The 11,564-nt window shown below is 36.0% G+C and overlaps 1 protein-coding gene across 2 annotated transcripts; it reads right to left on the reverse strand.

Annotated features, from left to right (window-relative positions):
• Positions 1–43: 43 nt before the first annotated feature.
• On the reverse strand, positions 44–5,205 carry LOC140785572 (probable serine/threonine-protein kinase PBL3). 2 transcript variants are annotated; one of them, XM_073133470.1, is made up of 6 exons: positions 4,839–5,205; positions 2,436–2,797; positions 2,212–2,347; positions 1,398–1,534; positions 1,195–1,318; positions 44–675 (listed from the first exon to the last, which is right to left on the reverse strand). In XM_073133470.1, the coding sequence occupies exons 1-6, from the start codon at positions 4,891–4,893 to the stop codon at positions 218–220; spliced, it is 1,272 nt and encodes a 423-aa protein (XP_072989571.1). In that variant the 5' UTR covers positions 4,894–5,205; the 3' UTR covers positions 44–217. The 2 variants fall into 2 exon arrangements, with proteins under 2 accessions (XP_072989571.1, XP_072989572.1); XM_073133471.1 differs by having other exon boundaries at positions 2,436–2,737; positions 4,839–5,149.
• Between the last annotated feature and the right edge of the window lie 6,359 nt (positions 5,206–11,564).

Here is an 11,564-nt window from a genome sequence, read left to right on the forward strand (position 1 = left end):
GATAAATACTTGAGCTAAAATGGGCGTAAAGTATGACTGCCTCTTAACTGAGAAATCAAGAGATCGATTAGGCAAAGTAAAAGACTACATCGAGTACACGTTCCACGTTAAATGACTTCCCTTACAAGCACAATCTAAAGCCTAGGAACTAACTAGCAAACAAAGAAACAAAAAATGAACCACCCAAACATTAGTTAATATACAACCAATATCTTATTCAATAAGCTTGTACTGGCCGCCTGGAGGTCCTCAATGGGGAGGCGCCGGTTGACTGGCGATGCGGTGAAGGTTGATACCTCATTGGTGATTTCTTAACAGCGTCGGATGGCCGCCTTCTCTCGATCTGAGGCGACGATACTACTGCATATTTAGGGTCTTGCAACTGTTCCAGTGTAGCCAGGACCTCCGACATCCGGGGCCGGAGTTTTGCCTCCTTGTTAATGCACTGAAAAGCAAGGTTAGCTACGGCATTGGCTCCTTTCTTTGGGTATTGACCAGCCAACCTTGTGTCCATGATGCGGTATATCTTGCGCTTGTCGCCCAAATGAGGTCTCACCCAGTCAACCAGACTCTGCTCAATACCCACTTTTGTTTTGTCGACGGCGCGCCTGCCAGACAACAACTCCAGCAGCACAACCCCAAAGCTGTAGACATCAGCCTTTGCAGAGAGCCGACCTAATGAATTAGATAGCATGAGAGATCTAGCCAGTTGACTTAATATACTAAGCCTACAACTTAGCAGAAGATACAGGAAAACTGTCGAAATTGGAGCATTATAATATGATAAGCTGAGTTATATACAGGTTAAGATATTCTCAGGAAAGTTCAGAAAAGGTAAGCAAGAAGTCAAGAGACATTCACACTCAAAATGCTCCTCTTCCTCTTCTTCTAAGGTTGTGTTCATGTGTGGAGGATTGCTAAGAATTTAGAATAGAGACTTTTTAACTTCATCTAACAGATGAGGAAACATATGAAACAACAGCTGACAATCACATAAACCTCAAGGACCTACTTTTTTGCAATTACAACAGATCAATCAATTTCGTTGAATAGTATCCTTACCCTGAAAGGAGTAGTTCATCTTCATTCCAATCACTGATCATTTACTTGATACGGAATTTCAATACAACGAGGAAAAAAAAACCCTATGTTAAAACTTATAATCAACATCTACATAAGCAGTATACTACGAACCTGTTGCAACGTACTCTGGAGCAGCATATCCATGAGTGCCCATCACTTGTGTGGAGACATGAGTTCTGTCACCAGTTGGCCCAGCTTTTGCCAAGCCAAAATCCGAAAGCTTTGCATTATATTCCTTCATTTGAGAAACAATATATGCTAAGACATTTATAAACTCAGAATCTCATCAAGATAGAGGCTCTCTCTCAGCATACCGAATCAAGAAGAACGTTTGAGGCCTTCACATCTCGGTATATTACTTGTGATTCAGCATCATGCAAGAAGGAGAGGCCCCTAGCAGATCCAATAGCTACTTTGAGCCTTATCGCCCAAGAAAGAGGCTGAGGTCCTCCTAAAAGCAGCAGTCACAAGAACTTATGTTACACAGACCTTTAAAACAATTAAGCATGTATGCAAAGCACTAAATTCGGCAGTTGTTTCTTTATGCATAAATTACAGAAAGAATTCTCAGAATGAACTTACTTCTAACTGGAAATTTCTTCTCAGTATTTATGTAAATTGACAGCATAGCAACTTCTTCAAAACATTTGTTGGGTGAAGCATAGTCCAAATTATCATGCTTTCAGAAAATAGAAATATTTCACAATAAGATCATCCTTTTCCTCTTCAAAAAGATACGTGCAGATGACAAGGAATGAAAATAGTTGCAAGATACATTACATTGATTTTCATTAAAGACTAGCTAGCTGGACTAATAATGAAAGAACTAAACAGCAAATAGATGAATTATGACAGCAATATCTGCATTTCTAATTTGTATTATGTTCAGATCCAGATGTTCAATCATGTATTAGATGTAATGTACTTATTGCAAGTGTCAGTATATCTAAAACCACAGGGATTACTGAGCCAGTTCCTGTGTTGGTCAGTCATCTGCCCAAACAGGCACTCTAATAAATTCTGGTTGTGCCACTTATCTAACAAATTCTGGTTGTGCGGCTATCAATTAACTAATGCTTTTATAAAGTCAATATTTTCACATGCTTCCTTCTAGCAAGAGTTACATACTTCTAAAAAGATGATTCTCCAAACTTCCTTTTGCCATGAACTCGTAAACCAAAAGTCGGTCATCTCCCTCCGAGCAGTACCCAATGAGCTTAACTAAATTTGGATGATGAAGCTGACCGAGGTAATCTACTTCTGTCTGCAACCATTGACAATTTATTGCATAAAAATAAATTCAAAAGAGAATAAAAGAAAGAAATGATAAGACAATCAGTTGGGAAACCCACCAGCCATTCCTTGTGGCCCTGGAAACCTTCTGGTTTCAGTTTTTTGACAGCAACAACCATTCCAGATCCAGGCCTTGAAGGAGCTAAAGTTTGTTCATTAATCCAACCTTTATAAACACATCCAAATCCTCCTTCCCCAAGAAGACTATCCGGACGGAAGTTTCTAGTCGCATTCCTCAGATCATTGAATGTGAAGGCCTTCAAATTTGAAGATGACAAAATTTGACCCTCTGTCCGAGGAGTTGGAAGACTTACACTCTTCTCACCATAAGAAGACAGGGTCAGGTTTGAAGGATTTGAACCTGTTGTCAGAGTGGAACGAGCTGAGGATATGCTAGTTTTGCTGGTGATTTTTGATGGATCTAGTTTTTCACAAGAAAAGGGCACACATAAGTCGTACCAGTATTCTAGAGACGGCTTCTTTTTTCCAAATGTGTAATAAAAGAAAAAACTTCTAATATCATGGTATAAAGAAAAACTGCTTACTAAAACAATATATTTTAACTTGCTGATAGACTAAACTGAAAATTGAAACTTCTATTAGATGACCATGCGGTCCAGACCTTAGTTGAGATATGGCAAATTGGTATTCAAACTGCTTGGAAGAAAAAATTACATATATCAATCTATCCTCATATTTGTGAGACTAGAAAGATGCTTCCTATGATATCAGGAACAATGTTCTAAAAAGCGTGCAGCAGATTTGTAGTGGCCAAGGGGTTTCATGGCGGTGGCTAGGATGGTGGGTGACATGAGCCTAAGGCTGGTCTCACATAAAATTTTACAAATATAATTTTTGTAAGCTATCTAAGCTATCTAGCAATTATATAATCAAGTGAAAAGGACAGAATTTGACAAATTAGCAACATTCAGCTCATAATAGACATAGTCAATATATTGTGTTAAAATTTGGAATCAATAGCCTTTGGATGATGTTTCTACAATTTTGAAAATAAACCCCTGTATGTACTAGTTTTCATCTTTTGTATCGCAATCAAGAGAAAAAGAATAAAAAAGAAGTGCCTGCTGTAGAAAAGTTTAGCAGTCATCTACAGCCCCAAGTGCAAGAATTTCCAACTAGTTACCATTATTGAGATATGCGTATATTCCAATATAAATTTTAAAGAATTTTCTTATCACAAGATAAGAAATTTAGATAAAAGTCTTTCAGGTATAGATTGAATCATTGAATTTTAATTAGCAGACACAATTGGATTTTTTTTTACTAAGATACAAGAGAGTACAAAATGAGAAAATAGGGAAAATAATTTAGTTACTATTATTGACACTCAAAGCAGTTAAATGAGCTGTCATTTAGTCCAGTAAGGCGGCTGCTATACTCCCAAAACGCTTGTCCAACTCGCTACGGTTGTAGCACAGTGCTTTGAGAGCAAATCTGCCATGTGGGCAACCACAAACTCTCTTTTTGTTTTTGTTTTTGGAAACACTGATCAGAAAAGACAGCACTATAAATCCATTGAGATTAAAACTTTCATTTTATCACTTAATGAGCTCTGATATATTTTCAACTAAGGTTTCCATATCTAGCAAGATACATTTCTCCAGTATTCAAATTTCCAGATCAACCTAGGTGATAAACGACATCTCAGCTCATCTCAGTCTTCTCCGGAGAGAACACATATCTTTTCTTCCCCCTTCCCTTTTTTTATTTATTCTTCTGCCTAAATTAAAGTACATTTAATGCTTCCTGCTGAGACCAACATTTAAGAAGATATTAATACTCCATAACCACCTGTGAATATAACAAGTAGTTAACAACTATACAACTATTTGCAGATACGCCACCTAACTTCTACAGAAGCACATTACAAGATAAGAATCAAATGTTCATCGTACAAGTAGCATTTAATACACAAGGTCAATAGTATCACAATTTATTTTATTCTGCAAATGAAGCTTAAATAGAAAAAAAAGTGACCCGTATGAGCTCAATAATGGAACCTTCGTCTGCAATACCAATCCAGACGGGTTACTTCCTTGCAGTGTTGAAGATCAAAATCTCCATTATTGTTAGCTTCAAAGCTCAGGGCATCCAAGAATCGTTGCACAGAAAAGGAAATACAACTATAACTAAGCTAATTTGGCTTCAAAAATCCCATATGCCAAAACCAAAATGGGTAGGAACTTTTAATCTTTAAGCTGAAGAGTAATTTCTTTTCTTTTTTCTCTATTGGGCACCCAACCATCACCGTCGAAATCCACTAAGCATAACGAAAGACGCAATTTTTCATCCACTAAAAGAAATCTTGAGACCACACCAAACTCAAGAGAAACCCAGAAACCAACACCAACAAGATGCCAAACTAAGCCAAAAAAGAAAAAAAAAAAAAATATATATATATATATATATAGTTCAACTAAACAAGCACAGAGAACACTCACATGCAGGATTCTGCGAACTATCAACTCTCGACGAAGTGTTGAAGCAATTGCCCATCTCCTCCTTCAGTAGGAAATCAAACGCCCATAAATAAATCCTCAACTCCGGAAGAGCATGAGCCAAAAGAGACGAGTTGGGAAACCAAAAGATAAAAAATCCGATCTTTTACGCCTCAGGATCGTTTTCTTTTCTCTCTGATTTGAGAAAAGAGCGTAGAAGAAGAGACGTAGGAAAGAGGTGGGAAAGGGGAGAAGAAGAAGGTAATCTACGCCTCCATAGGAAAGGACAAGCATTTGTGGGGGCTTCGTATACCGGGGGGGGGGGGGTAATGGCGTCGGATTCGTGGTATGGTGCACGAGATTGGCCTCCTTCTTGTCCTTATTATCCGTTTTGCCACTTATATCATGACAATGCCGACCTCCATGGATAACTGTGTGACTCGTCGTCCATGTCCCCCACCCATGTGGAAGTGGAGTTCCCTACAAAATAGTTGAAAGTGATCAATGAGAATTCAAAATAATATTATATAAAATAGTTGAACGTATGATCTATCTACAAGTAAATAACTGCGAGATAAGATGGCTCGCTTTGATGTCTATTTATTGAATTTAATTATAACAAATTAATAGAGAAAAATAAACAAGTAACGACGGAGCAAGTTTATAAAAAAGAAAAATAAAATAAACTTAACAAAATCACGAAAACTACGTCAGCATTACCAATCCACTAGATCATAAAACGGACTCTCTCTCACGTCAGTTTATGACCCGCAACCAGCGTACCTTTTAAGCAATTTCCTTCAAATAATCGTCATTTTCCTCCACGCACGCCCCTTCGTAGAGTCAAACCCGAGTAACCCATTAAAGATTCTTTTTCTTTCTCCTTCACAAAACTCTCGGCTCTTGACCACAATTGTGTGTGTGTGTGTGTGTGTGTCAAAGAGAGATTGTCTCTATCTTTATCTTCTTCTTCTTCTTCTTCTTTATTTTATTTTATTTTTTATTTAAAAAAAAAAATTTCTTTCATGACAAGGGGATCGTCTCTATCTTAGAAATGATGTTCAGCTATAGCTGGGCCAAGTTCGTCAAGGTCAATTTGTAGTGGTCTGAACCCACCAGGCCAAGAACTACTTTTAAGAAATATTAATTACTAGACCAAATTGATCAGACTATAAATATTTCTGGGGTACAAGAATAGTCAAATGCTTAGATAACAATTCAGAAAAGCAAGGAGGAAGAGCTGGGGCGACAGAGTACAAAGAAAGCATTTGATATTGGAAAGACAAACAGAAGTAAGGTTCTCAAAATTAAACAGCATCTATCCGCTTGCAGATAGTGGAGCTTGACCTAAACGAAAGAAAACAAGTGGGATCAAAACCGACATAATTAATTATGGAGGAAAGCAATCCACAGAGTGCACGCACCTATTGCATTTGAGGTTCTATTATTGCTGTATGTGTACAATGTCTTGGAAATTGACCTTTTGTGAAAGAAATTTTCTCGAGGTTTTGACCAAACTGACCTTTCCCCAAATTTAATGGAGTTTTTGACCAAAATATTGCTATAGTAAAAAAATTATTTTTTTAGAGGACATCACTATTTAAATTAATTTTTCAAACTAGTTAGGTAATAAAATCTCTGTCTCAAACATCCATTTGTAGTAAATTAATGAATTTTTTTGTTAAAAAATTATTATCTTAAATAATAATTTTCTTATATATAAAACACTTCTCGATAAAACAATTTCTATATAAAACGCTTTCAGAAAAAACTATTTATAAACTATTATATAATAAATTTAAAATTAAAATTTAAAGGAGTGATAATTTTTATTTTATGATTCCGAGGACAATTGATTGAGAGAAATCACTACTTTGTTTCATCTTATAAATCTTTTATATATTTTTATAATAATATATTTTATATATCGTAAAGTTACGATAATCTATTTATATATATATATATATATATATTTTTTTAAACCTATTGAAAAACTAATTAATTTACTAATAATTATTCTTTGAGACAGCCACACGGTACTAATTTAGGAAATAGTTTGAATAGTTATGTAGTACTCTATAAATTTTTTCACTGTAGCAGCACTTTGTTCAAAAACTTAAATTTCTCTGCATCTCACAAACAAGGGTTGCTGTTGTTAAGTACCGTATCCCACAAGTTGAGACACAAGCAATAGGCCTCCCTGAGTTATGGACCAAAAAAATGAGTAGACATGAGAGCGATGTATGCAAGCTTATCAGGAACATTGCATTAACTTTAACAACATGCAGAACAAAATGTTAAATTTCAACTTTTAATGTAAAGCCTGCAGCAACAGTAATTCAAAATAAAGAAAGAAAGAAAGAAAGAAAGAAAGAAAGAAGAGTAAATTAGATTGTGTAGTCATTCATGACCATAATAATTCAACATCAATGTCTATCTATACTGGCCAAATTGTAAAAAAATTATGCACTACTTTGTATAATTAATTCAACATCAATCTATGCGCTGAAAGAAAGAACAAGTTGCATATATGAAAATAAAAATAAAGATCTAGACTTCAACATACTTGTTTTAACCTTCAGAAAACTTAGTAGTGCGGTCGTCATCAAGAGATATCAATATTTCGTATCTGCCCTTTAAAAGGACTGGTATCTGCATATATAACCTTTTAAATGTCACAAAGCATAATTACTTACCCCTAAACTCCCCGATAAATTTATGACACATCAGGATGGAAAGAACACAAAATACCGAGGAACCTATAAGAAACTAATTATTTTTCAATGTCTACAAACAAAACATCAGCAACTTTCTTTTGAATAATTTGTCATAATTTATTTACTCCATGCATATATTATGCATCACGGCAGAACAAATAGATTTGCCATAACTAAGAGCTGATCATTTCCAGAAAGTCACAACCAATATTCCAATATCAACTGCTTGAACCTGTCAAATAGTCTATACATTTGACTTCATTAATGTTATTTAGTCTGACTCATAGGGCACCACAGTTTGCTCATCTACGTCAAGCGATTCACTTTTTGTTCCTTGATATTCATGGAAGAACAAGATCTGGAAGAAAAAGAAGAATATCAAGTCCCAGTTATCAAATATTCCTCTTCCACTAGAGATTTTATTGTTGGCAGAGGCAACCTAATGATAAATTGATAACATTCAAAAACATTACAATAATTCACGTAGCAAGCTCAATGAAGACTTAGACTAAGTTGTAACTTCTTTCCCAGACTACACTATGTACAAGAAAATAAATGCAATTTGATGCAAAGGTTATGGAAGAGGTATGATGATTAAATACTCTTTGAATTTCTGTGGCACACTTTAGTGCTTTGAGTGACAAGTTGCAGAAACAAAAACAGTAAGAAGCATTAGAACCATTATTTTCTATTTGCACATTTTATTTGTCATATTTATGTTTTCTCACGGAATTCTGAATGATTTCCTGCTGTCTCACTTTGGCATCAAGAGAATAGTAGAATACTCTATTTTCTCTTACAACGAACAAAGTAATTATTGAGTAGGTCCAGGACAAGATATAGTGGACTCCATTGACCAATGGAGAAGAAGAGAAGACAGAGCAAGAAACAGTCACAGGTCACAAGATTCTCACCCTTTAAGAATCATGAACAGGTGTGTTATTCCAGACTTAAAGTCATGCTATACGTGCTAAATAAATCATACTTACATAATCAGATACAGTCTGTGGATAAGGGTATGCAATTGCATCTTTACTTCTCAAATAACGAAAATTAAAATAAATACAATCAATTATACACAAAATAACACATGTAAACATAGACACACAAAAGATTCTAGAAAAGAATTGGTAATTTAACTCTAGAATTTGGCAAGACCTGGACATTTGCTTTTAATAATTGAGGCAAACTAGCTTGCAGCCTTGACAGCTGGAGAAGTACAGACATACATAAATATCAGATGATGCTTAGTTTGACTTCCTTGGGTACTGGCAACACATTAATTTCTCATCAGAGCCATGTTACCTTTGATTGTAGTGAGACCCCTCCCAAGATCAGGGCTGGTAAATATGACAACCATCCTTTACTGCTCTGCCATCAACAGGAAGAAATACAAGATGCTGCATCCAAAACACCCATGGGCAAAATGGTAAGTTACTGTAGATTTCAGACTTACCAACTATCCCAAAGAGAAAAAGAAAAAGAAAGTGGCAATCATGATTCATGAAACTCCAGGCAAGTCTGTCTTAACATGTTAATGGGCTTACTGTTATTTCTCCGCCAAACGAAGCTACAGGCCACCAAACTAGATAAGTCCATGCCCCAAGGACAATAAAAAAACACATCCTTTAGGTTCAAATCCTGCAAACATTAAGACTAGATACTGAGGGACACTTGTCTTTTGTTGTTTAGCCTAATCAGCCTGTTTAAATTAAGAATATAAATAGAATGCAGAAAATAGTAATAATGAGATCACCTATATTTGAAGTTTTATACATTAAAGAATATAAAGTTTGTTATCTACACCTACATGCCATTAGAAACATACGAGTGACCAGTCAACCATACCATGTGGACCAAGAGAATGGAATATTGTCCTAGAGCTTTTAAAGAACAATCACGTGATGATCTCCACTTATACAATTGATCTCTGTCCTGGTTGGCCTACTGGGTGGTGGCAGGCAAAGTGTCATTTTAATAGACATCCTAGTCATAGGTTTTCAAGAAGAGTACCGGTATCCTAAATATAAAATTTTTTCGGGATATACATATATTAATTTTAATAGTTCATATTTAAAAAAGTAAAAGAATATGAAAAATATGAACCTTTAAGCTATACTTATATATATATGTATAGATATGTATGTGTGGGGTTGGTGGTGGGGCTTTCAAATTTTGTGTACAGAACCAACTCTGACAGTCGAAGTAGAGGAATTCTCTTGATCAAGTGATAAGATTGAAATGAGGTTGGTTCTTACTAGAAAGGTCTAAAGGAGTAGCAATGGTTGGAGCATGCATCATAAAGATTGCATTGTAAGAACTAGAGCAAGAACTTAAAAGAGGATAAAATGGATCAGAAGTCAGAACCATTAGTTACCAATTCATCAAGAACTCATAAAGATTAAAAAGAACATAATACAGAAGGTAAAACAGAGTAATTTGTTATACTGACAGATGCTCCACCGTTCTCTTTAAACAATGCTTCATGCTTTGTCCATTTCTTGCAAAGGGTAGAAAATCAGTTCCTTACCGCATTATCTGTTCTGCTTTAAAAGGTAATGCACATAGAATCTCTTCTTCTGTTGATACCATACAGTCACAACTAACAAGTAGCAATCAGACAACTGAATTACCTGCCTGAGAGCATCTTTGCTATTTCAGTCCATTTGTTGCCAAAAATCTTCTGAGCCTGAAATAAGATTCACTTTGAAGTGAATTGATCACAGAACAAACTCAAATTTTCAGTCCAAGAATCAGAATAAATTAAATAATAGTTAATTTGCTAACTTCCTTGAACTTATTTTCAAAAGCATCAGACAGTATATACCCATTATTTGAAGAAAAAAAAAACATTTTGCAAAGGGAAGCACATAGACATGGACGTACAAATCCAAAAACATGAAAGGTAAACATAATACAACACATCACATAAGATTTACAACAATTATGAGAACCTCAATGGGAGTCACTCCATATGTGGTCTGGAGATGACAAGATTTACAACAAATTGTTAGAGAGGCTATTTTTCTAGCTTGAACATGAAAACCTACATGGCGGAAAGCCTTACCAAAACAAAATTGTAAGTAAGCACATTTTTATGTCATAAACAACTTAAAGCTAAAAAATGACTTGATGCAAAACATGTTACTGAATTCAAGGGAGTCAAGATTAAAAGAGAGTTACAATTATACAGAACACAAAGCAAGTAATTCGTTTGAGCTCTAGTTATACTTATCTAAATCCACTAACGTACTAATGATCCAACACTCACCTCACACAAAAGTATGTCCTCCTAAGCTGATCACCTGCCTTGCTTAGACTCTGAACTTAAATAAGTATACCATCTATGATCCCAGCACCACATACTCATCGTTCCAAGTTAAGAACCAAGTATACCTGAAATTGTAGTAGGAAAAAGAAAAGAGCTCTACTTCGACTTTCTGCATGCCCTTTTCCTACTCTACATACATTCTCCTGCACTGGCTGCTTGTCGTGTCCTTGAATTTCGCTGCGATTCTTGTCCAACTGCCCATGAAGATTACCATGATATCGTAAGAGTAGGTAGCAAAAGAAAACAGAGAGGAAAGTGAATACAAACTTATTAGTTGCATGAAGAGCGATTTTCTCTTGAAGCAGTTCATCCTTCTGCAAGAAATCCAAATCCCGCAACCTCAAAAACGCCAATCAAGAAGAGATAGAATGAGATCGAAGCAGAAAGAAAGGCATAAGAACAGTACATGGGGAGTCCAAGAAAACTATACGCCGGAGTTGTTTCTCCGACCGAATTCATCGCCACCGCAGCAAGACCGGATCCTTCCAAGAAACGACGTTATAGAGCTCGGATTCGATCGAAACGGAGCTCGACGGGGAGGGGATCCTGAGATCAACACTAAGATGCCGATCGATCGGCTCGGCGAGACATAAAGGCTTGGAGATTGAGCACGGTGTTGATCAGGGTTTCGGGAGCGCGGGAATTGGAAGTAGTTTGAAACCGAAGAAAACGGAGGAAGAA

The sequence above is a fragment of the Typha latifolia genome, chromosome 4 (assembly GCF_019914945.1).
Source record: "Typha latifolia isolate L0001 chromosome 4, TyphaL0001v2, whole genome shotgun sequence".
NCBI lineage: Eukaryota > Viridiplantae > Streptophyta > Magnoliopsida > Poales > Typhaceae > Typha > Typha latifolia.